This window comes from Pimephales promelas, chromosome 21 (genome assembly GCF_988280905.1).
Source record: "Pimephales promelas chromosome 21, fPimPro1.hap1.1, whole genome shotgun sequence".
Taxonomy (NCBI): Eukaryota; Metazoa; Chordata; class Actinopteri; order Cypriniformes; family Leuciscidae; genus Pimephales; species Pimephales promelas.
The window spans coordinates 29,143,860-29,171,257 of NC_142789.1; the positions used below are offsets into that span (position 1 = coordinate 29,143,860).

The 27,398-nt window shown below is 36.6% G+C and overlaps 1 protein-coding gene across 3 annotated transcripts in view; it reads left to right on the plus strand.

Moving 5' to 3' along the window:
- The window catches only part of flnba (filamin B a), an 87,715-nt gene that overhangs the window by 57,983 nt on the left and 2,334 nt on the right, over window positions 1-27,398 (plus strand). The window contains exons 24-43 of one of the 3 annotated variants that reach the window (XM_039673601.2): window positions 22-189; window positions 1,184-1,307; window positions 1,388-1,541; window positions 2,775-2,964; window positions 3,976-4,223; window positions 5,487-5,567; window positions 7,504-7,606; window positions 9,421-9,561; window positions 11,196-11,324; window positions 13,471-13,644; window positions 13,763-13,921; window positions 14,007-14,210; window positions 15,118-15,270; window positions 16,405-16,527; window positions 19,589-19,855; window positions 21,008-21,145; window positions 21,266-21,381; window positions 23,554-23,686; window positions 25,364-25,540; window positions 27,100-27,318. In XM_039673601.2, the coding sequence (XP_039529535.2) occupies window positions 22-189; window positions 1,184-1,307; window positions 1,388-1,541; window positions 2,775-2,964; window positions 3,976-4,223; window positions 5,487-5,567; window positions 7,504-7,606; window positions 9,421-9,561; window positions 11,196-11,324; window positions 13,471-13,644; window positions 13,763-13,921; window positions 14,007-14,210; window positions 15,118-15,270; window positions 16,405-16,527; window positions 19,589-19,855; window positions 21,008-21,145; window positions 21,266-21,381; window positions 23,554-23,686; window positions 25,364-25,540; window positions 27,100-27,318 (3,201 nt within the window). Of the gene's footprint in view, window positions 1-21; window positions 190-1,183; window positions 1,308-1,387; window positions 1,542-2,774; window positions 2,965-3,975; window positions 4,224-5,486; window positions 5,568-7,503; window positions 7,607-9,420; window positions 9,562-11,195; window positions 11,325-13,470; window positions 13,645-13,762; window positions 13,922-14,006; window positions 14,211-15,117; window positions 15,271-16,404; window positions 16,528-18,344; window positions 18,614-19,588; window positions 19,856-21,007; window positions 21,146-21,265; window positions 21,382-23,553; window positions 23,687-25,363; window positions 25,541-27,099; window positions 27,319-27,398 lie in introns of those variants that run through there. The other 2 variants (XM_039673602.2, XM_089124909.1) reach the window with 2 other exon arrangements.

Below are 27,398 nucleotides of genomic sequence, written 5' to 3' on the forward strand. Positions count from 1 at the left end.
ATCTTTTTGTTTGCATTATAGGAAGCCCGTTTAAAGTGCCTGTAAAGGATGTTGTGGACTCCAGTAAGGTGAAGGTATCTGGACTTGGTGTCGGTTCTGGAGTGCGAGCTAAAATCCCACAATCCTTCACTGTTGACTGCAGTAAAGCTGGTGTCGCTCCTCTGTCTGTAGCCGTAACTGGACCTAAAGGTAAAAACACGTTCGGATTTATGCATTATTTTATTTTGAGCAGCACACTGCACAGTTTATACTTAAACATCTGTTTCTTTACTATTTATATTTATTATTTTCTTTGTTCCTAAATACTAGCATGCCACACAGTATATAGATGAACATTAAAATCATTTATTTAAACATTTATTAATTTACATTCTATTTATTTTTATATCTAGCAGTATTATGTAGCTGTCATTCTCACAGTGTTGCATGTTTAGGTTTATGATATATAATAGAGCCCGACCGATAAAGGATTTTGAAGGCCGATACCGATACAAATATTTTTGGGTTTTAAAATCCGATATATCGGACGATATTTTTTTTTTTTTTTTATTAAATATTGTTGGATTTCACACACGTGTAAAAGAAAAGCTAACTTTTCTGCACAAGATACGTTTGTTACTTTTTCTCTATGTCTAAATGTTCACTCCTCGCAAGTATAACTTACATTTTACAATGCAGGGACTGTAACTAGAGATATGCTAGTTATAAATACAGTAATCATTACTTTATTTAGGCAGAAAAAGTTCATTGTGGTTTCCAAGATCATTAATGTTAACGTTAGCAGTCTTCCACTGATGATAGTGGCATTAGCTATAGCTTTGTGGTTAGCTAGTCTATTAGCAATAGATAACATCATACTGCAAATTGTAAAACATACATTTTCAATAAAACAGGCCAAGGAGAGATAATTGAAGTGTGTTTCATCCGTTTTTATTTTATTTTTTAAATATTAATTTATCGGCCATTATAACTGCCGATACCGATATTTTGGAAAATGCCTAATATCGGTCTGGCTCTACATAATATGCTTATTTTGTATATATAATAATGACAAGACATGTTAAACCGTAGTTATATATATATACTTGTGGTTCATTCGTTGGTGGTTTATTGCAGTATTCGAGTAGGTCACCTGGGTAATACTGAATGTTTGGTATGACTGTAACCAAGCTGGTGTTTGCAGGTTTGGCTGAACCAGTAAACGTAACAGACAATGGTGACGGCACACACACGGTGGCATACACTCCGTCTGTCGAGGGCTCGTACTCTGTCGCGGTCAAGTACGCAGACGAGGAAGTTCCACGCAGGTACTTCTGTTAGATTCACTTCTGCTATCAAACTGTAGTCACTGAGATGTCATCACCAATCCTTCAACTATCTCTTTCAGTCCGTTCAAACTGCGCGTTCAGCCCACTCATGATGCCAGTAAAGTGCGTGCCAGCGGCCCCGGCCTGACCACCGGTCTCTCCGCCAGCTTTCCGGTCGAGTTCACCATCGACGCTAAGGATGCCGGTGAAGGCCAGCTGTCCGTGCAGATCACCGTGAGTACTGACGAGTCCTCCTCTTGCGGTTCTGAAGAAACGGAATAAAGTTTGAATATCACTGATTGATATAAATGAGGTTTTTTTTAGGTTGGTTTGAAGTAGAATGTTTTCAATCAGCCGACAGACTGTAAAATTACATTTGGATTCAGTTTCTGACGTTCAATGGAAAAGATCCACAAGGATCACACAGCTGCATATTGCAAAAATCATACATCATACATCCATCTATTAGATTGGCTTGCAAACAAACAGATGGTATAAAATATATAGAAGAAAAATTTATGGATGGATGCTGGATGGATGGGTGGATAGAAATAGATGGATGGATCTATAGTAGATAGATGGATCTAGATAGATGGTCCTGATGGATCTAGATAGAGGGTCCTGATAGATGGTCCTGATAGATGGCTCTAGATAGATGGCTCTAGATAGATGGCTCTAGATAGATGACTCTAGATAGATGGATCTAGATCCATGGATGGATCAAGATGGATGGATCAAGATGGATGGATCTAGATGGATGGACTAGATGGATGGACTAGATGGATGATCTGGATGGATCTAGATGGATGGATCTAGATAGATAGATCGAGAGATACTGTAGATCTCGAGATGGATGGATGGATGGATAGATGTATCGAGATAGATAGATATAGATAGGGATATAGATATAGATATAAAGAGCTATAGATAGAGATAGAATACATAAATTTAAGATTTTTTTTATTGTATAATATCATAATATTCATCTTAGATGTCGATTTGAAGTAGAATGTTTTCAATCAGCCGACAGACTGTAGAGTCACACGTGGATTCAGTTTCTGACGTTCAATGGAAAAGATGAATAAGGATCCACAAATAACCGATAGCTGCATATTGCACAATTTATCTTCTAAACATCTTGCTCTTGGATTGAGCATGTTATTTTATCTTTTGAGAAGTTACTGCTCCAGTTATCCAGGATTAGCTTTGATTTCTCCATTTGGACTCCAAACACATGCAGTAGGACCGATGCGGCGGGCCAGCAGTGAGATAAATATCTTCTGAAAGCCAAACTGCAGCAGGAAATCCAGGGGGAAACTGAAACCATCCCGTCTCTTGTTGATGATGCTCCTCTGTGTTTTTAAACTGCTTCTCAGTTCATCTGAGGACCTCCACATCTGCTGTCTCTGATCCAGGAGGTTTGAGGTGGTCCTGCACGACTTTAATATGGTTTTTCATGCGTTTCAGGATCAGGATGGTAAATCCAAGAAAGCCAACATTCAGGACAACCGGGATGGAACCTACAAAGTGTCTTATGTGCCGGACAAGGTGGGCCGTTACACTATTGTAATCAAGTATGGCGGAGACGAGATCCCCACTTCTCCTTATAGAGTGAGAGCGACCACTACAGGAGACGCCAGCAAGTGTACGGTCACGGGTACGTCCACTCGTTTTGTAGGGGTTTTTTAGACTCAGATAAAGAGAACCATTTACTTCACTCCTTATTAAAAGTATCATTAAATCTGAGACTGGAAGCATAGAAATGTAAAAAACGATTAGGGATGGGCAACGATTAATCGCGATTAATCGCATCCAAAATAAAAGTTTGTGTTTACATAATATATGTGTGTGTATAATTAATTTGTATATATAAATACACACACATGCATGTATATATTTAAGAAATATGTTCATGTATATATTTTATATATATTTATTCACAATTAATATTATATATAAATATTTGATATATTAATAACACATTTTTCTTAAATATATACATGCATGTGTGGGTATTTATATATACAAATTAATTATACACACTACACACGCATATATTATGTAAACACAAACTCTTATTTTGGATGCGATTAATCGTTGCCCATCCCTTACGTAACTCACTCAAATGTATGAAACAAATATAAGACCTGTATTTGTAGTTTCAGGTTTTTATTTGTTTTTGTTTTTTCAGTAGAAAGTATCATTAAATCATTTTTTATTTATTTATCATAATCATTTAAAATCCATTAAAGGTATAGTTCACCCAAAAGTTGAATTCTCTCACCATTTAATCACCCTCATGGGCTTTAAAGCTTAAGTTTGTGTAATAAATTCTTTGTTAAATCAAAAAAAGCCACTTTTTGTAATATACATGTCATGCTTTTCTTATTTAACCCATTAATGACTTTAAATGATTTTTTATGGGGTAAATTCTCAGCCAATTTTTATGTGCGATTAATTAATCCCCACATTGTGTAATTAATTAACCCTAATATTAATATTTCTGAATCTTGACCAAGCTGTCTGATCAAAAGGATCCAGTTACACAAAATAACAGTGCAGATTATTTTTTGATACACACGTAAACTTGGATTGGTGTGATAAGAAAACATGGTCCCCATAAGAATAATTCACTTCTATTGTATATATTTAAATCCATGTTCTGCAGGACCTGGCATCGGGCCGACCATCGGCATCGGAGAGGAAGTTGGGTTTGTAGTGAACGCTAAAGGAGCTGGGAAGGGGAAGGTCTCCTGCATTGTGGTCACTCCGGACGGCACTGAGGTGGAAGCTGATGTAATCGAGAACGAGGACGGGACCTTTGACATCTTCTACACTGCGCCGAAGCCCGGGAACTACGTTATTTACGTGCGGTTTGGAGGGGAGAACATCCCCAGGAGCCCCTTCAAAGTCATGGTGAGGAGCAAACAGTGATAACATCGGCTCTTGCTCTCTTAAAGAGAACCATAGTGAAGAGGCTTTGCAATAGATACGGCCCGTTTTTAAGGTTCACTGATGTGTCATCATCGTATCCTCATCTGGACTTCATTCTTCTGAGTTTGGAGGGGGGCTTCCTGAATTAAGAGGTCGTTTCTTTGCATTATCAAGACAAATGATCACACTTATTTCATTAATGTTTTCATATCTTGTGATGTTAAGGGTAAGGTTTTGATTTAGGCCTGAAACATACATATGAGAACACATGCGAACGCTTCTAGCAACACAAGCTTGATTTCATGCATGTTTGTGTTCCAGATTGCGTCCGAGCGTAATTCAAAACATTATGCATTCTCACGATAAATCAGAATGCAAGTTAAATTGCAATACGGCTTTTTAAATTCAATTTAATATACATTTAATTTGTTGCCAAAAATAAAGCTGGCAAATAATTAAAACATTATTTCAATAAGTTGTATTGTAAGTAAATTATTATATATAATTTCTTTATTTTTTTCATTTTACTGTAAAATATATTAGTAGTATTTCTTATTGCTTAAAGGTTTTGCATGATATATGTGGGTGCACTGTGTATAATTATATATATATATATAAATACACACATGCTTGTATATATTTAAGAAATATTTTCATGTATATAGATTTATATATAAATATAAATATTTTACATAGAAATATTTTTTTTCTTAAATATACATGCATGTGTGTGTATTTATTTATTTATTTATATATATATACACACACACACACACACACAAATAATTATACACAGTGCAGCCGCATATATTATGTAAACACAAACTTTTATTTTGGATGTGATTGATCGCGATTAATTGTTTGACAGCCCTATAAATGCATAATAATAATGATAATATAAGTAATGTTGATCATATTAATACTTTTATTTTTGTATTATTATTTCATAGTCATACTGACATAAAATCATGAAATATTTTGGACAAATTTTGCCTCAAACATGAAATCACAATCACAATTTTTCTCTGAAATATAAAATGCAATCTTGAACTGTGAACATGTTTATATCTACACAATCTATGAGTTATAACAACACATGGAGTTGTGTTACCACAACAGCAGCACGAACGAATGTACACCGGGATTTTGGCACAATATGGCGTCTGTGTTTGAGTGCTTGTTGTGTGTGTTCATTTATGTTCCTCATGCATCTGAAGTTTCATGTCCATACATATCATTTCCCAGGCAACAGATGAAGTTCCCATGATGCAGCAGCAGTCAGTCCAACAGCAAAAGACAGCGCCAGGCGTCGGCTTCCAGCCCTGGGTACAAAGACACACACGTCTCACCCCAGTCACACACTCCCGTCCTCTTGCACTGACCTCCAGCTTCCCGATCACACACACACACCACCCTGTCACCTCTTTGTGCTTCTTATTTGTGTTGGCCAAGGGTTTCTGTTCAGTTCTTCCTCGTTTTGGACCAGCCAAGAATCATTTTTTTTGCAGGAAATGGTTGGAATGGTTATTCATGCCTCATCGGTCTCTATTTCCTCCTCTCGTTGATTAGACTTGAACACACAAACTCTGGTTTTCCCACTAGTGCGTTTCATTGATGACAGAAGCAGAGGGAAACTCGACGCCTGAGTGTTTAGACTGACAGTTTTGTTTGGATTGAACACCAGTTTTAAATTGCTCATTATTCTGACATTAACCTCAGGACCATTATGCGCTTCGTGTGTTCCTGTGTTAAGTTCAAGAAAGCCACAAAGCAGACCTGTAAAACTCTGAACATACATTATAACGTTCAAAGGTTTCGGGGTCCCGACTGCATTCAATATTGATGATGGTAAGAACATTTTACACAGATTTCAGAATGATCAAGTAATGAATTTAAAAATTCAGCTTTGATCACAGGAATACTTTAAATTTATTAAATCAGAAAATGTAATTTCACTATTTTTAATGTGTTTTTGATCAAATAAATGCTGCCTTTGTGAGCAGAATAGACTTCTTTCAAAACAAAAACTAAATCTTACCGACCCCAAACAACAGTAGTGTATATAACGCAAAAATTGAGCATTTTAGAGATTTCCTGTAGTCTGATTGGGAGCTTTTGTGTTTGGTACAGATCTAATAATGTGTACTTAAACTTAAAGGAGTAGTTCACTTTAAAAGAAATGTTGCTGATAACTCACTCACCCCCACGTCATCCAAGATGTCCATGTCTTTCGTTCTTCAGTCGAAAAGAAATGAAGGTTTTTGATGAAAGCATTCCAGGATTTTTCTCCATATAATGGACTTCAATGGGGTCCAAACAGTTCAAGGATGCATGCGCATCACATTTGATTTATCATCAAAATGAACTAATCTTTTTTCGAGTCATTTGGTTCACTCAACGAATAAATGACTCGATAAAAGATTCGTTCATTTTGATGAACGAGTTCAAACAGGACGCGCATCAGAGAACTGAGCGCGGCGAGCATTTGAGCTTATAAAACTTACATTTTTGTATTTATTTTTGAAATGAGCGATCGTTTCGCTTGATAAGACCCTTATTCATCGTCAGGTGTCGTTTAAAGCCCTTTGAAGCTGCACTGAAACTCTCATTTGGACCTTGAACCGTTTGGACCCCATTGAAGTCCATTATATGGAGAAAATCCATCAACCTTCATTTCTTTTGGACTGAAGAAAGAAAGACATGGACATCTTGGATGACATGGGGGTAAGTGAATTATCAGCAAAAGTTTTTTTTTAAAACGAACTGCTCCTTTAAACTTAACACACAGTTGTAATTCTTCTCATAGTGCTTACCTCATCTCCTCCAGGTGAAATCGGGAGTCATTTATCAGTAATGCTCCTTCCTTGTGTCATCTATGTGTGCAGGGCTCATATTCGATGATGTCTCAACATGTTTCATTCAATGCACACAATCATTCTCTTTATTTCTGAGATGTTTAGCACGGTTTGGGGATTTTTTTTCCTTCTTTATCATTCTCTTTTCCAGGCCGCTTTGCTTTGTCAGCTGTGCTGTGGGGCCGATCACAGTCTCGTCTTCCTCCGTTTCGTGTCTAACGCACGTTTGTCTTCTGCTGTGGCTGAATCACTGGGCTGCTAATGTCTTTTCTCGTCCACAGCGCTCTCGCTTTCAGAATGGATCGCACAGACTTGCCTAAACATGGAAATGTTTGACAGGCAGTTCTAACGGATGCGTTTGCACCGTCCGCTCTCATTTACTCAGATTTCTCTTTGCCGCCTCACAGGTCACAGATGGCGCGTACATCCCTGCGAACAGTGTGAACGGGACGGGATACAGGCCTTTCGATATGGTGATTCCCTTCACGTTTAAGAAGGGGGAAATCACAGGTGAGAGATACCCTTTAAAGAAAACCCGTATTAGCTACTCATGACAAGGGTTTTCTTAACTCAAGGGGTTTTGTGCTGCAGATCTTTAAACACGATTCATGTCAGGGTCATGTTTCACCCCCAAATAATCAAGCATATTGATTATTTTTGCTAGGGCTGTGAATAGGGTTGCCAACCGTTCCGTATAATACGGAATCATTCCGTATTTGTCGCATAAAAGTCTTGTTCCGTATTGAACTGATCCGGAACGCATTTTGTTCCGTATTTTTGAGAATCAGTTCAGTGCAAATCCATGACAGACACATCTTCTAATATATCTCAGACAGACTATGAATGAAGACCTCACCAGTTAAGCCACTCCACTCGTGATCGACAGCAAATTAGTTAAAATATCCTCTAATCTAGAGCGATCTTGCCTGCGAGCTTGAGCTTCTAACGGCGCGGACGCAAAACCAGGACTGGAGTCAGAGCACATTCCTCTCTGCACTCTAAGCGTTCTGTTATCACTCCCATTTCGTCCACTACGGGTTTTCCAGTCTCACTCACAGGAAAAACTGTTCCGCGTTCAATCGATTTTAAAAGATAATCTTATGTTTTTCTGACTGCTCCCCCGCAAGAATTTTTTTTTTTTATGTTTTAAGGTTAAATGCATCAGATCAGATTAAAATTAAGAGCTTCAACCCATGAACTGCTCGTTAAAAAGCATTGATTTGTAGGACAATAAAGAGGGCTCAAACATCTTTTTAGTTGTGAGAGTCTCAGTCTACATTACATTAGCAATGGTGTTTTCGGATGCCAAACAATTATTATAATAATGTAATAATGATGTCGTAAAATCCATTACTATATAAATGAAAATGAATATTTCAAAAGTATATTTTAATCAATATTACACTATAATATAGGAAAATTAAAGTACTTTTGTCCTATTTCTGTCTAGACTTACAAGAAATAAACCCTTGAGCTTTTATTTAGGAGAAAACGGATAGCCGTGCTGATCGGGTGATTAATTCAACTAAAAAAAAATTAAATAAATCCATGGTTCATTGTTGGCAAAATGATCATTATAGCCTTCATATATCTAGAATATGTGGTACAGTCATTGATTGGGCATACTTTGCTATTCTATAAATTAATATAGGCCTAATAAGTAATTATAATATGCTATATGAATTCCAAGGGTCATTACCGAATAACCCCCCTCCAACCCAAAAAAACCCCCAAAAAACAGGAAGTTGGCAACCCTAGCTGTGAAATGATTAATCGCGATTAATCGCATCCAAAATAAAGGTTTGTGTTTACATAATATATGTGTGTATAATTATTTTGTATATATAAATACACACACATGCATGTATATATTTGCATCTATATACTTTATACAAAATTAATATACATAAATATTTGATATATTAATAACACATTTTTCTATGTGTGTTATTATACACACTACACACATTTATTATGTAAACACAAACTATTATTTTGGATGTGATTAATCGCGATTTTTTTGATGGATATTTTTCATTATGAAACTCCTAAATTCTTATTACTGTAATGAGGAGAAAAAACATTACTTACTTGAATCATCATCATTTCAAAGGCAGTTCAATATTTATTTATTCACATTATTCTTAAATTATGCCAACATAAAAATGTGAAATCTTAATGGTCCATAAAATAGGCATGCATGTCTAAATATATCCATTTTTCGACTTTTGAAATGTCATCATGAACATGTCACTCATACTAGTGATTTCCTCTAAATCTGCAGTGATTTTGTTCAACCCGAACTCTTAATGTTTGTCCTCCAGGTGAGGTTCACATGCCGTCAGGTAAAACCGCTCAGCCGGAGATCATCGACAACAAAGACGGGACGGTCACCGTGAAGTTCTCGCCCACAGAGGCTGGACTTCATGAAATGCACATTAAATACAACGGCTCACACATCCCAGGTCAGCAGCACACCATCAAACACGCTCACCTTCATGTCATTTATGAACCATTAATGTTAGTTTGAAGTGTTCTTCCATATAATAAAAGCCTGAAAGAGCTTGAACGTTCTGCTCAACGTCTCGTTTTGTGCTGATGAAAGTTAGTAATTCAATTTTTCAGTGAACTGACTCTTTAAAACTGGAACCTAAGCATGCATGAGAGCGATTCATCTCATCTGTGTGATGAATGCGCCGTCAGGATTTGTTTTAGGTGCCAGAGATCTATGTGAAGGTTGAAGGCTTCATCTTTTGAAGAGATTTAAGTTGAACAAAAACTCAGTTGTGCTGATTTATTTAGCGTGGCGAAAGATCTCCAGGCTGACGTCAGGCGTGAGGAATCTGTGTTTGGAGCTGGTGTGTGTGTTGGGTACAGATCCTCATGTAGGTGCTTGTTTTATGACTGGAGTTTCATGTTTTCCAGTGCCATCAGTAACCTCAGTAAACATCTCATTAATGCGATATTCGAACCTCATCCGATGGTTTGTTTCTCCATATAAGGCGGGAAGAATGTGTTATACAGTTGAATTATTATTGTTTGGAGTGTCTACAGCTCCATGAGGATATCATGTTAGCATTCACAATGAGATTGTATTAACATTGTTTGAATTGATTTTTCATTACTGCTAGGTTTTATTATTATTTTTAAATTTTTTATCTATAATTAAAATGACATGCGTGTAATAAATAAATATAAATAAAATAATAGTAACAGTAGTGAAAAATCATTTTAAAACAATGTTTATACAAGCTTATTGTTAATGCATTTATATATATATATCTTAAATTGTATTAAAATGATATGCATAGTATATACAACAATATACTACCCATTATATTTATATCCAGGTTTTGTTTTAATTGTTTCATTTTATTGCTCTGGATTTTAAATTTTGGAATTTTTCTAATGTATGTTTTATTTTGTTGCATGTTTGCAAATGTTCACAACCTTTATACAAAGAGGCAAACAAAACAAAGGCAAACTAGTTTATATATTATACTTGAAGAGTTCAGATGCAAAAGCCTCTAAATGCCATTTGAAATTTTCTTCTTTAATGATGATTTTTGTCAAACTTGTATATTTAAGTTCAGTAATTTCACTTAAATAACAATTAATAGGTAATTATCATTGCCTATTAATTTATCAAGTGAAATCACTGAACTTAAATATACAAGCTTGATAAAAATGATTATTCTAGAAGTAAATTTCAAATGGCATTTAGAGGCTTTTGCATCTGAACTCTTCATGTATAATATATAAACTAGTTTGCCTTTGTTTTGTTTGCCTCTTTGTATAAAGGTTGTGAACATTTGCAAACATGCAACAAAATAAAACTTCACATATTTTTTTTTTTTAAATGCTCCAGATTTCTGTGTGAATTGCATGAAAACGGTCGGGGTCATTTTTTCAACACAAAATCAAAAGAAAATAAGACCATATATAAAATGTTTTAAAAGTATAATATGCATTTCAGAACAAAAACACCTCTCAGATTTCTTCATAATTAATAATTCTCGTGTGCAGCAGCTGCTCTGTCTGTATTCTGTTGTATGCATGTTTTCTGCCGTGGTATTGAATGTGTTGCATGTTTTCTCAGAGAGCCCTCTGCAGTTCTACGTCAACAACACAAACAGCCCCAACGTGACCGCGTACGGGCCGGGCCTGGTCTACGGGACCACCAATAAAACCGCCATGTTCACCATCTACACTGAAGATGCTTCTGAAGGTGTGTACAAACACAGAACGATTATTAATAACATTAATATTTAATATAATAATAATAATAAATGGGTTAAGGCCATTGCACACTGACTCCGAAATTTACTTGTGGTTTTTTGTATTCGTGATTCAGTGGCTCTGAATAGTCCAAACACCATTCAAACTGCTCGCTACGGATAGGAAAAGAGATGTATAGTAACGAAGTAGAACTACTTAAGTACTAAAATGCTGTTTTTTTTCTCACCCTTCTACTTTTACTTCAGTAGATATTTTCGATTAATTTAATACTTTCACTTCGATATTTTTTTAATGTTCTGCTAGTAACTCGTTACAATTCTAAAAATTTACGAATCATTCGTTGCAAGTTGTCTTTCATGCTGCCTAAATCACACGCCAGTTTTATAGGGTAATGGTATTGATTGACACACACATTGATGACTAATGCTGGGGTTGTCCTGCAATGGCCGCCAAAGCAAATCTGTATCCCGCCAAAGCGCCTTATTTGATTGCTAGCTCAAACTTTTGACTGCTTTCTTTAATAATTGCATGACACAATACTTGTACTTTTACTTTTAGTACTTAAGTAGTGAATTTGAAAATAAACTACTTGCAATACTTAAGTACAAAAAATGTTGAATACTTTAGTACTTCTACTTAAGTGCGGTGCTTAAAGAGCACTTCAACTTCTACTCAAGTCACTTTTTTTGATAGAGCACTTGTACTTTTACTCAAGTCCGGGTTTCTAGTACTTTATACATCTCTGCGAAAAACACAGAAAATCGAACCCGATTCGTTTTTTTTTTTTTTTTTTTATGACTGACGAAAGTTTCGGAGGCAGTGTGCAAGCGTGATTGACATAATGTGGGGTCGTTTTTATTTTTTAAAATGCGAAAATTTCGGACGCGGTGTGCATGGGCCTTTACACTTCACAATAAGGTTCATGTATTAACTGACATGACCTAACCATGAGCAATACATTTGTTACTGTATTTGTTCATCTTTGTTAAATAGATAGAAAACTGTCAGTAATGACTCTCCCTCATGTTTCGATCCACGTGAAATCTCACGGCCCACAGAGAAGGAAATGAATAGTTGAATAAAGTTGTTATTTTTTGCGCACAGAAAGTATTCTCGACGCTTGATGAACTTAAAGTTGAGCCTCTGTAGTCACTCTGACTATTTTAACGATGTCTTAAATAACTTTTCTAAGCCGGCCAGTTTCGATCCCTTTAGAAGCCTATGGAGGAGTGATCCAGCTCTCAGATTTAATCAAAAATATCTTAATTTGTGTTCTGAATGCGGGGTTGAACAACATGAGGGAGAGTCATTACTGACAGAGTTTTAATTTTTTGGGATGTACTATCCCTTTAACGTTAGTTAATAAAAATACAGCCGTTCGTTGTTTATGTAAGTTCCCAGTGCATTTAGCAGTGTTGGGTGTAAGTAATTACTGTAATTTAATTACTTTTCCCTTGAAAATGTGAAGTAAGGGATTACTCTTCATTTATCTGTAATTTAATTACAGTTACTTCTGATGTAATTGAGGTAAATACTGTGTATAGATCAATCCGATCTCACAGCGATTCGTATGCATTTTATGAGGTGTCTAAATATTACGACCGCACTCGTACAAATTCATATGAATTATTGTAAAATATGTATGAAAAAAGTGTGAAATGTCATGAGATCAGACATAAAACAATAGTGGGTTTAATATCAAAATGTATTGTCTGATGCTAAAAAGTATGTTTTTATAATGTAACCTTCTCCACCTTGGTCACTTTAAGGATAATTCATGCAATTTTATAGTATTTATTTGAAAGAATTCAAACAGATTCATGTCTATCCTTGTATTATTCAGCTGCTTGAGATTGATATGGGATTTTAAAAGTAATTAAATACTTTTTAGAGAGAGTAATTAGTACAGTAATCTAATTACACTGTTGAAGAGGTAATTAATTACTTTTTTAGAGTAACTTACCCAACACTGGCATTAACTAACGTCAACAAGATTTAAATGAATGTATTAGTACATGTTGAAATTAAGATTAATAAATGCTGTATAATTGCAGTTCAATATTAGTTAATGTGAACTAATGAAACTTGTTGTAAAGTGTTGGCCAGAAACATGCTAATTTAGTGTTTTGCACTAGGCGGACTGGATCTGGCCATTGAAGGTCCGTCGAAAGCTGAGATCAGCTGTGTGGACAACAAAGACGGCACTTGCAGTGTCTCGTACCTGCCCACACTCCCTGGAGACTACAACATACTCGTCCGCTACAACGACAAGCACATCGCTGGAAGCCCCTTCACCGCCAGGGTCACAGGTACACGTCTCGTCCAGCAAACGTCTCTCGTTACAACATGACTTTTTTTTAACCTGATTTTGCTTTTTAAACAAAAGCATAATTTGAATTTGTCTCATATTTGATGATGACTTTGCAGAAGACAATAAGAGGAAGTCCCAGGTGAAGCTGGGCTCGGCTGCAGATTTCTCTCTGGATATCACCGAGACGGATCTGAGTCTTCTCAGCGCGAGCATCAAAGCCCCTTCCGGCCGCGACGAGCCGTGTTTGCTCAAGAGACAACCCAACAACCACATCGGTACGTCTGGGGTCGGCTCACTCCTTCTTTTTGCTAGCTATAAATTTGGTTTTGGGTGACACGTGGCTGGTCATTTCCTCTTCAGGCATTTCCTTCATCCCGAGGGAAGTTGGGGAGCACCTGGTGAGCATCAAGAAGAACGGACAGCACGTCCCTAACAGCCCCATCACCATCATGGTGGTCCAGTCTGAGATCGGAGACGCCAGCCGGGTCAAGGTCTTCGGACAGGGGCTGGTGGAGGGAAACACCTTCGAGATGTCCGACTTTGTGGTGGACACAAGGGAAGCTGGTGAGAGAGAGAGATTTGATCTTTTATTTACATTTAATCTTTTATTATTAATTAATTTATTGTTTTTTGTTTTTTTTTTAATCTTTTTTTATTTGATAACTAAAATAGATTTTTAAATATTTATATTACTATTGTTGTACATATTTTTTTCATTATTATAAAATAACAAAAAAAAACAATCTTTATGTAATAAAATAACAATCTTTATGTAGTAATTATACATATATATATATATATACAATTATTATTACATTAAAAAAATTATATTATAATATTAATAATAGCTATTGTTAATTATTTATTTAATGCATTTTTTATTTAATAACTATTATATTACATTTCTTATATTACATTTCTCCTTGATAACAAAGATGTTAATATTAAACGTAGAGCTTGACTTCTGTTCAGTCTAACCCTCCCAAGCGATCTACATAAGCGCTAAATAAACCTCGTCTGCTAATCCGTCTGGCCCTTAATGATGTTTTTTCAAGCTCTCCAATTCACTTAATTGGCAAGAATATTATCCAAACAGGTTGTGTAAAGTGTCTCAAGGGTGGAAATAAAGGAAAATTGGGCTCTTAATCGGTACCACAGCGGCAAATCATTCCCACTTCCCCAAAGAACTTCAAATATTTATACAATTAGTCCTTCATATAAAGTATATCACACACTTTTTAACTTGTCTTGTTCAATCAAAAGCTTTTATCTCTCATGCATCCAGTTAGCGTTTGTTTGTTAAAGTGAATGCATGTAATCCTGGAAACACACCAACACTACACATTCTCACACTCGTCCTAATCAAACACACCTGATTCAACTCATCCGCACGTTAGCAGAGCCTCCAGGGTCGGATGGAGGAGGATCGGGTTTGGGGAACACTGATGTAATCTTGAATGTGTGTTCACAGGTTATGGAGGTTTGGCGTTGTCCATTGAGGGTCCCAGTAAGGTGGACATACAGACAGAAGACATGGAGGACGGCACGTGTGGCGTCTCGTATTGTCCGAGTGAGCCGGGCACCTACATCGTGTCCATCAGGTTTGCAGAAGAGCACGTCCCTGGTAAGAGACTTACACGCACAAAAAAAAACAAATTATGGTCCAAATATGGCATACATGTCGTTTACACAATATTTGGCAAAACACTATTTTAAAAATGGAGTTGTAAGTGTATTGCACAGTGTATATACTGTACATTTCCTACTACATCCATCTGTGTATTATGTTACAAAAGATTTCTATTTCAAATAAACACTACTTTTTCAATTTCTATTGATCAAATCCTGAAAAACACAACTCTTGAACATTGATAGTGTTCATAAATGTCTCATGTTAGAATGATTTCTGAAGGATCATGTGACTTTTTAAAGGAGTAGTTCACTTTTAAAAAAAACTTTTGCTGATAATTTACTCACCCCCATGTCATCCAAGACGTCCATGTCTTTCTTTCTTCAGTCGAAAAGAAATGAAGGTTTTTGATGAAAACGTTCCAGGATTTTTCTCCATATAATGGACTTCAATGGGAACCAAACGGTTCAAGGTCCAAATGAGAGTTTCAGTGCAAACTGTTCAAAGGGCTTTAAACGACACCAGACGATGAATAAGGGTCTTATCAAGCGAAGAGATCGCTCATTTCAAAAATAAATACAAAAGTTTAAGTTTTATGAGCACAAATGCTCTGTTCTGCTGATGCGCGTTCGTGACTCTCCTGTTTCGAACTCGTTCATCAAAATGAACAAATCTTTTTTTGAGTCATTTGGTTCATTCAAACATTCGTTAATTTTTTAAGCGACCGATCGTTTTGCTAGATAAGACCCTTATTCATCGTCTGGTGTCGTTTAAAGCCCTTTGAACAGTTTGCACTGAAACTCTCATTTGGAACTTGAACCGTTTGGACCCCATTGAAGTCCATTATATGGAGAAAATCCTGGAATGTTTTCATCAAAAACCTTAATTTCTTTTCGACTGAAGAAAGAAAGACGTGGACATCTTGGATGACATGGGGGTGAGTGAATTATCAGCAAAAGTTTTTTTTAAAGTGAACTTTAAGACTGGAGTAACGATGTTCAGAGAAATTCGAGCTTTAATCACACAGAATATGTTTACACAGAAAACAGCCATTTTAAACTGTAATATTTCACATTTTTACTGTATTTTTGGCTTATTCCCATCATTGTGACTTATTTGTGTGTGCAGGAAGTCCGTTCAGCGTTCGGGTGACTGGAGAAGGGCGTATCCGCGAGAGCATCACTCGCCGCCAGAAAGCAGCGTCCGTCTCGAGTGTTGGAAGTGTGTGTGACCTCAACCTGAAGATCCCAGGTATGAAAGTTCCCAGCTGTAACCTTTACACTTCATATCAAGTCAAGCGGACGTCTATCCACATGATGATATCAATCTCTGACAGGAACGCCAGCCAAAACAAGCACGAAACAAATGGATGTGCAGTTGTTTGCTGGCTCACGTCAAGTCTCCGTCCGCGAGTAAAAACACACGGCTCTCTGAAACACGGGATCACATGGAGGTGGAGCTGAACGTATTGAACTTTAGGACTGATTTCCCCTTAGACCGAGTCCGTGTCGTGTGTCTGTGCTGCGCTAATGCTAGCTAGTCTTGAGGGAAACACTGAGATGGCGGATTAAAGTTAGCTAATACTGCACTTCCAGTCGGGTCTTGGTGTAGTCTGAAATGTCTGTGTGTGTGTGTGTGTGTGAGAGGACAGTTTTCCCTTCGTTGTGTTTAGTAATGCGAACAAGCACAAACTTTTGAGATGTTAGTCTTTTACTAGTGCAAGACAATATTCTTCAGAAGAGACTGAAGGGCAGTTCAAAAATTAGTTTAAAATGTAAAAATGTTTCATACTAGATTTCTTTACTTTTCCAAATAATTAATGTAGTAATTATTTATTTAAATGTTTTATTTAAAATATATTTTTTTAATTATTTTAAAAAATGTAGTAATTATTTATTTTAACATTTTAAAACAATCTTTTTTTAATTTTATACATTTTCTTAATACATTTGTTTTGATCAAATCTCGCATCTATCATTTATCAGATTGGGTTTTTAATTTGTTTTTTAAATTATTTTAATTAAACAATTTAATAAGATACTTTTTGAGGGTTAAATTGAGGTTTAATAGATGTGGATTTACCTTTTTTTTTTTTTAATACCTTTCACACAAGCTAAAATAAAAACAATAAGATAAGATACTGACGTCTATTTTATAAAATGACAGCATTGGCGTTAATGTTTAGCAATGGTTTGTAGTGTGAATAGGCCTTTGGTTGGGTGATTAATATCTAGACGACCTCCGTGTGTGATTAGTCCTGGTTAATGATGTCATGGTTAGCGCTGATCCAATCCAGGACGCACAGATGGCCTCTGGAGCTCATTCACTCACTGTTGGGCCTCACGAGAATGTTTCAAGAGTGTGTATGAGGTCAGTGACATAAAGAGCAGAATAACGAGTATAAATGCGGGTCGTCATTCATATAGACGTGCGTATAATGATCCTAAACTGGTCCTATGAAGGATTTCTAAAATGCACAAAAATGTCCATTAGGACCCGAGTAGTGGAATTGCTCCGTTTATTTTAGTTATGTAATTATTATAGAGCAGGTCAAATGTTGCTCACTTGCAAATATATCAAATATTCAAGGTCCCATTAATCATTAACAAAGATTAATAAATCCTGTAACAAATGTTAATGTTAGATAATTAAAATACGTTATTAGTTTATATCAGTGATATTAACAGATACAACTTTTGATTTTAATAATGTGTTAGTACATTTTTAACTTTAAAACTATTACTTATTGTTAGATCTTGTTAACTAATGCTAACAAATGGACCCTTAATGCCTATTGTGATTAATCTACATTTTCATAATCGATGTTAAATGAATTGAATCACTGGTATACGACGAGCACCATAAGTGTTTTTCAACATGTTCACGTCACTTTCTGCTTTTAATAAATCCCAATTTGTTCCTCACTTTTGATGTAGGATAAAATCAGATTTGATCGTACGTGCGTTTTATAAAAGGCCCGATGCTTTTCCTGTTTTTCTGACCTGTTCTGTCCTTTATCTTTCCTCTTTTTCTTCCTCGTCTTTTTCTTCTGTGTCTCCGGGTTTCAGTGACCTGGTTTCTTCTGGCTTTGGCTCGTGAGTTGCTCTCACGCGGCGTCTATCGCTCCCACTGCTCTCTTTGGCTCGGGGTCAAAGGTCAGGCGAGCTCAGGGTTTCCTCGCCCTCTGAGGTCGACTCGAGTGCGGGTCAGCCGGATGGGCACGGCACCCCTGAGAAGGCCCTGTGGAGGGCTGGAGGGTGCGTTGTAAGCGCTGGGCATGTGGACAACGAGGTTGGCAGAACGAACGCGCTGCTCTTGAGGTGTTCGCATGAACGAGAGCTGCTTTTTTTTGCTCATCACAACTCCATCAAATGTTCATGTTATTTACACATCATCATGTTGCTGCACACCTTTATTTCTATTGTGGCACACAAACCTGCTGTCGGTCTATTTGTGCTGCATGGTAGAAACATTAAGGTCTCATAAGTTAACATAAGTTTATGCATTAACATTTTGCATTTTAGTTAAATTTTAGCTCAGGTCCAAAAAATATTAACAGATTGAGCGTAATAATATGTTGGTAAATGTTGAAATTGGTGCATTCAAGTGTTCCTGGGAAGTCCGTATATATGAGTTGTAATTATATCAAGTGTGTTCAAATCACTTTGGTGAAGATAGTGATGTACCTTTTCTACATTAAATTCAACAAGATTTTAAACTCTAAATCTATAAAATTATGAAAAGTATTTGGCCTCCGCCCATTAAATTGACCTACGCTTAATAAATGCTTCTCTTTTTTTCTTTTTTTTCGCGTTACTGGTCAAAGGTTTGGAACAATTAAGATAAATAAAAAAAAATTATAATATAAAATAAATTTATTTTTTCTATTTTAATTAAGCATCAAATCATCAAATTAGAGTGATTTCTGAAGGATCATGTGGCACTGAAGACTGGAATAATGATGCTGAAAATCACAGGAATAAATTACACTTTAACATATATTCAAAAAATAAACGGTTATATTAAATTATAATTTAAAAAAAAAAAAATTCTCTCAAAATATCAAAAAAAAATCTTAATCATTCCAAACATGTGACCGATAGTTTTTATTTTTTATTTTTTTATTGTTAGTTCATGTTAACTCGTAGTTAACAAATGGATCCTTATTGTAAGTTGTTAGCATTTCCTTTTCCACTGTTTGTTAGCCTTTTCCTTTTATTCCTTTAATAATCCTGAGTGCTGTAAGCATCATCATCTCTCTTGCAAATCCATTCAGCTCTCCCAAGACTCTCTTCTGCTCTGTTCTCCCCAGAAATCGACGTTCAGGACGTGTCTGCGCAGGTCACCAGCCCGTCGGGAGCCACAGAAGCGGCTGAGATCGTGTGTGTGGGAAACCACACGTACTGCGTGCGCTTCGTGCCTCATGAGATGGGCGTTCACACGGTCAGCGTGAAGTACCGCGCGCAGCATGTGCCGGGAAGCCCCTTCCAGTTCACCGTGGGTCCGCTGGGAGAAGGTGGAGCCCACAAGGTGCGGGCGGGCGGTCCGGGTCTGGAGAAGGCCGAGGCGAGCGTGCCAGGTATCTACTTTAGATTAGGGTCCAATTTATCTATTAGCTATGACGTAACGGTCCAGTTTAAAGGAGTAGTTCACTTTTGAAAAAACTTTTGCTGATAATTTACTCGCCCCCATGTCATCCAAGATGTCCATGACTTTCTTTCTTCAGTCGAAAAGAAATTAAGGTTTTTGATGGATTTTCTCCATATAATGGACTTCAATGGGGTCCAAACGGTTCAAGGTCCAAAAGACAGTTTCAGTGTAAACTGTTCAAAGGGCTTTAAACGATTCCAGACGATGAATAAGGGTCATATCAAGCGAAACGAATAAAAAAGTTAATTAATCAAAATGAACGATTCATTTTTTCGAGTCATATGGTTCATTCAATAACAAAATGAACAAAATGACTCAAAAAAGATTTGTTCGTTCGTTTTGATGAACAGGAGAGTCACGAACGCACAGCACAAAACAAAGAAAGACAAGCATTTGTGCTTACAAAACTTAAACTTTGTTATTTATTTATTAAATGAGCGATCGTTTCGCTTGATAAGACGCTTATTCATCGTCTGGAATCGTTTAAAGCCCTTTGAACAGTTTGCTCTGAAACTCTCATTTGGACCTTGAACCGTTTGGACCCCATTGAAGTCCATTATATAGAGAAAAATCCTGGAATGTTTTCATCAAAAACCTTAAAGGAGTAGTTCACTTTTGAAAACTTGATGTCCAAGATGTCCATGTCTTTCTTTCTTCAGTCGAAAAGAAATGAAGGTTTTTGATGAAAACATTCCAGGATTTTCTCCATATAATGGACTTCAATGGGGTCCAAATGCTTCAAGGTCCAAACGACATTTAATAACAGTTTCAGTGCAGCTTCAAATGTCTTTAAACGACACCAGACGATGAATAAGGGTCTTATCATGCGAAACGATCGGTTATTACAAAACTTAATCCAAAAATGTAACTTTTCTAAGGACAAATGCTAGCCTTGCTCTATTCTGTGAGGCGCGTTTGTAACGTCACGTAATACGTAATTGCGTTCAAAAGGTCACGGGCGACGTAGCCGGAAATACTTCAAGGTTTCATTATTCATTCTGCAGTTTTCTGTTTAATTACGAGTGTCTTCGTGACCTAAAAGTGTTTTATAGATCTAATAATGTCCTCCTGGTCTCGTTAGCGGAGTTTAACGTGTGGACGCGAGAGGCGGGCGCTGGCGGGCTGTCCATCGCTGTCGAGGGTCCCAGTCGTGCAGAAATCTCATTTGAGGAGAGGAAGGATGGATCATGTGGCGTCTCCTATGTAGCTCAAGAACCTGGTATATTTACACACACACACTTGACCAATGCCTTTCTGTCCTGTGCTCCTTTTAAAATGTCCTCATGTGATTTGAGTTCTTGTATCGCTTCATTTAATCTTATCTGGAAACTCTTTGCAGGCGACTACGAAGTGTCTATAAAGTTCAACGACGAGCACATTCCCGACAGCCCGTTCCTGGTTCCCGTGTGCGCTCCCGAAGGCGATGCCCGTCGACTCACTGTTTCCAGTCTTCAGGTGAGACACGAGGAAACATCGACACACAGATTCATGTCCACAGCTATTCACTTCTCAAACTTTTACAGTGGAAAACTGCGAAACTTCACTTTTCTATGTAACGACACTCACTTTCCCTTAAATACGTTATAAATGTATACAGAAGTTAACATGCGTACTAGTGAGCTACATCGCTGTCTACATAGGCAGCTACAAATTGAGCTTTTCATATAAAGTGCCCAAATAAAGAGTTTAAAGGGATACTTTTCATTTTACAACTCCCCCAGAGTTAAACAGTTGAGTTTTACCGTTTTCGAATCCATTCAGCCGATTTTCTGTATTTTAGAAGAATATCAGTAACCAGACAGTTTCTGGTCCCATTGACTTCCATAGTAGGAAAAAAAATATACTATGGAAGTCAATGAGACCAAAAACAGTAAAACCCAACTGCTTAACTCTCGGGGGAGTTGTAAAATGAGCCTATTTCCAAAAAAAGTGGAGTATCCCTTTAAGGGTCTGTACGTTTAGTTATTTATTTCTTTATTTTAAGCAGTCTGCTCACCAAGACTACATTTATTGAATCAAAACCGTGATATATTGTGAAAAATGACTTTTCTATTGTAATATAATTTATTCCTGTGATCAAAGCATCATTACTCCAGTCTTCTTGAGTCACATGATCCTTCAGAAATCACTCTAATATGATGATTTGCTGCTCAAGAAACATTTTTTTAACATTATTAATGTAGAAAATATTAATATTTTTGTGGAAACATTAGGATTCTTTGAATAAAAGTTTCTTTTTTTTAAAAAAAATCAGCATTTATTTGAAATATAAACTTTTGTAGCAACGTCTTTACTGTCATTTTTGATCAATTCAGCGTGTTAATTTCTTTCTAAAAGAAAAAAAATCTCTCGAACCCAATATTTAAAATGGCTTAATCTATCAATAAAATACACTCATCTAAATCAGTCCTTATTAAATGCTTGAGGGATTCTGAGCGTTGTGATAACCCTCTCCACCATATCCAGTCTCAGCGAGACACTAGCCAAGTTTCCATCCATCTGAAGTTCGGTAAAAAACCTCATGCGAATAAAGCTGGTGAAAGTGTGTTTCCATCAAACTGCTTTAAAGCGAATAAAAACCTGTTTGTGATCAGATTGGTTTATGGAATTGATTTGAGACATGTTAAGGTTAACCGAATTGCACAACATTCAAGCAAACATTTGCCAACAAAGTTTTGCTAGATGGCCACAATAACGTTTCCATCAGTGTTTATCGCATAAGCCGTATATCGATCGAGATAAAATCCGATGACACCGATATGCGTAAAATTCAATCGAATGTTACGGTTAAGGCATCTTTCATTCGATATCACTTAATGCGGATAAAAACTGTCTGCTCTAATGTTGCCGTCTACTTTTAGACAGGAAGTGCACACAGTGTTGTCTAGATAGGCAGCTCAGATTTGTGTATTTTGTTTGAATAGCTGTCGGACATCACTCATCTTTCTGTGGCTGTTCTGGTGTTTCTCTTGTGTTTCATTTAAAGGCTTTTAACAGACTCAAGCGTTGTAAAGTAGGATCAGTTGAAGCCGAGAGAGGAAGACGACACCGACTGCTAGAAACCTCCATCCCATAATTCCCTGTAGTTTAGCAAACCCTTTAGTTCTCATTTTCTCTCGTCAAATTGTCAAATCTCTCTCTCAGCTTGAGCTGATCTTAGGTGAGGCCAGGTCAGAGGTCATGTTTTTAGTGCTGTTTTTTGTTTATGCACATTTTAAATGTATAACAATGTACCTTTTTATACTGTACCATAAGTTTGGGGTCATTCATTTTTTTTTTTTATATATCTATGTGAAAGAATTTAATACTTGTATTCAGAAAGAATGCATTAAATTTATCAAAAGTTGACCGTAAGACGTTTATATTACAAAAGATTTTTATTTCAAATAATTGCTGTTTTGCAAATATTAAACTATGAAACATGATTAAGGATCATGTGACACTAAAAACAGTTCTTTTTAATTGTAATATTTCCCTTTTTTTTTTTTTACTATTTTCATCAAATAAATGCAGCTTTTATTAACAGAAAAAGCATGAAAAACCCTACCGACCCCAAACTTTTGAGCGGCACGCATCAACAGTCTTTCCCAGAATGCACTGGCTCTAAATGTTGGTTCACTAATGTAGGAGTCAGGTCTGAAGGTGAACCAGCCCACATCGTTCGCAGTGCGTCTGAACGGGGCGAAGGGGAACATCGATGCCAAAGTTCACAGTCCGTCCGGAGCGTTGGAGGAGTGTGTGGTGTCTGAATTGGAGCAAGGTGACATCATCATGAGCTTATACACTCTTTAACAGCCTGTCATAACTGGATATGATACTTTTCACGCATTAAAGGGATAGTTCATTTTGAAATAAATTTTTTGTATGTTTTAGCTCACCTCAAGGGCATCCAAGATGTAGGTGTCTGTTTTCGCATATAGTTTAGGTCAAACCGTTATTGTCTGTTAGTCATATAATGGAGGTCTATGGTCACCACCTCAAAGAGCATGCACAGAGAAAAAAAACCTAACCTAAAAATATGAAACCACTGTGGAAACAAAGACACCTACATCTTGGATGCCCTTGAGGTAACATAAAACATACCCAAAAATAATTTCAAAGTGAACTATCCCTTTAAATAATTTTCTGGTATAACTAAAAGTGAAAGGACTTTATTATTATTTGAACATGAAACTGCATTTACAACCCATTTTGCATGACGTTCCCCTCGGAAATATTGACTTCAAATATTGAAATCATGACTTTAAATTACAACACTACAATAAATTACATAATAAGAATAAATAAATGTTTGATAACACTACAATAAAGTCCCATTATTAACGCATTAAATTACATTGAGCTTTGAAATTACATTTGTTAGTTTTTATTGAACTGTTCATTGTTAGTTCATGTCAGCTCAGGTCCATTAAATATGAACAGATGCATTTTCATTTTAATTATCATAATGTATTCAATTGTCAATATTAACAGTAATAAATGTGTTAGAACTATTTCCATTGTTCATGTTAACTCATGTAGTTAATATAGTTAATGAAGTTTTTCATATAACAAGCATCTTGTTTTCTAGTTATAACAAAAACCCGGAAATGATGAATTGCATGTTACGTTGGACATTGTGCTAAGTAGAGTGACTTTTATTAAAGGAGTAGTTCACTTTTAAAAAAACTTTTGCTGATAATTTACTCACCCCCATGTCATCCAAGATGTCCATGTCTTTCTTTCCTCAGTCGAAAAGACATTAAGGTTTTTGATGAAAACAATCCAGGATTTTCTCCATATAATGGACTTCAATGGGGTCCAAACGGTTCAAGGTCCAAATGAGAGTTTCAGTGCAGCTTCAAATGTCTTTAAACAATTTCAGACGATGAATAAGGGTCTTATCAAGCGAAAAGATCGGCCACTTCAAAAATAAAGTTTTATAAGCTCAAATGCTCGCCTTGCGTTGTTCCATGATGTGCGTTCATGACTCCTGTTCGAACTCGTTCATCAAAATGTACAAATCTTTTTTTCGAGGCATTTGTAACGAAATGTTTCGCTAGATAAGACCCTTATTCATCGTCTGGTGTCGTTTAAAGCCCTTTGAAGCTGCACTGAAACTCTCATTTGGACCTTGAACCTTTTGGTCCCCATTGAAGTCCATTAAATGGAGAAAAATCCTGGAATGTTTTCATCAAAAACCTTCATTTCTTTTCGACTGAAGAAAGAAAGACATGACCTTCTTGGATGACATGGGGGTGAGTAAATTATCAGCAAAAGAAGTTTTTGTAAAAGTGAACTACTCTTTTAACTAATATACTATTATACTTGAGGAAATATAGAAATAGGTATATAATATTTCCGCCGTGAATCGAGACCCTGACTGCCATTATTTTTGTCATTAGTGTCATTTAATTCGTCTTTTGGTTCTCTGTCTAATATACTCTTCGTTTTCCAGATAAGTACGCCATCCGTTTCATCCCGCGGGAGAACGGCATCCACCTCATCGACGTGAAGTTCAACGGGACGCACATCCCTGGCAGTCCCTTCCAGGTCCGTGTGGGAGAACCGGGACAGATCGGGGATGCCGGACTCGTCACTGCGTACGGAGCCGGTCTAGAAAGAGGAACCACAGGTAATGCTTTCCACATTCATTGGACACACATTACTTGTTGGCACAGGGCTAAAAACAATTCTGCGGGAATAAAAGCCTGTGCAAGATTTCCTCCATGCCGTCAGTGAATATTGATTGCTTGACGTTTCTTTTCACTTGGCATGTCGAGAGGAAGTTACGCTCCCTCGCTCGTGTTGTAGCAAAATGATTTAAACAGAAGGATTTTGGATTAGCTAACCTATTTCTCATGGATCACATCCAGAACAAATGCAAGTCTTCATAGTTACTCGTCTAACGCTCACGGGGACGTTTAGCTCGGCTCCACACACAAAGCGAAAGGTTTGTAATGTAACGTATTATTATGCCTCCTCTTAAGGTAGCTAGAAATGTTATAGAGTTAGTCATTGCAGCTGCATGAGTCTAAAGAGCAAAAGGCCACATGGTTGGCTTACAGGAAAGAATAAATTTGGTTTTCCATAAGCTAAAAGGGTCAGAATAGCTTGCATCTTTCCAGATGGTCACGTCTGGCACTGGATGGATGTTAGACACACACATGCATGCATAACCTGCATTTGCACCATTGCATAGTAAACTGGTAATCATTGTTTTCATGCATATTATACTGTGCACAAAGACTGTAGAAATAAAAGTGAGAAATATAGTAGTTTGCAGTGTTGGTTAAGTTACTCTAAAAAAGTAATTAATTACTAGTTACTAATTACCTCTTTAACAATGTAATTAGCTATTATTCATTTACTTATCTTTTTTTTTTTTTTTTAACAGTTGTTCTCTGTGAGTCCATGTATTTTTGGCCTGTGTATTTGCTGCTCTGTTCCCAGTGCCCAAATGCAAAATGATGTCACTGACAGCGTTTTTTTTTTTTTTTTTTTTTTTCTATGTTGATTAAGTGTTGTTGTTACGACTGCTAGGCTAAAACTGAATTACCCTACTGGGATAAATAAAGTTGTTTGAATCTTGAATCTTAATTACATTACTGTACTAATTACTCTCTTTAAAAAGTATTTAATTACTTTTAATTACTAATTACTTTCAAAATCCCATATCAATCTCAACCAGCTGAATAATACAAGGATAGACATGAATCTGTTTTAATTCTTTCAAATAAATACTATAAAATTGCATGAATTATCCTTAAACTGACCAAGGTGGAGAAGGTTACATTATAAAAACATACTTTAACATCAGACAATACATTTTGATATTAAACCCACTATTGTTTTATGTCTGATTTCACACTTTTTTCATACATATTTCACAATAATTCATACGAATTTGTACGAGTGCGGTCGTAATATTTAGACACCTCGAATCGCTGTGAGATCGGATTGATCTATACACAGTATTTACCTCAATTACATCAGAAGTAACTGTAATTAAATTACAGATAAATTCAGAGTAATCCCTTACTTTACATTTTCAAGGGAAAAGTCATTAAATTACAGTAACTAATTACTTAGTAGTTTGTTATTCTGAACAGTCTTTGTGCCGAAGCAGGAAATGAGAATATTGTAGCTCATCATACACATTCCTAAATTGACATTCTCACATCATATCGACAGGAAACCAGGCCGAGTTTATCATCAATAACACCAAAGCTGGACCCGGATCTCTGTCCGTCACGATCGAGGGCCCGTCCAAGGTGAAGATGGAGTGTCAGGAGTGTCCCGAAGGGTTTAAAGTGCACTACACACCCATGGCCCCTGGAAACTACATCATCACTATCAAATACGGCGGCCCCAACCACATTACCGGAAGCCCGTTTAAGGCCAAAGTCACAGGTGTGTGTGTGTGTGTGGAACTGGACGTGTGCTCTGATCTGAGCCAGAAGGATCCAGTATGGTGTTGTGTTTGAGGTTGA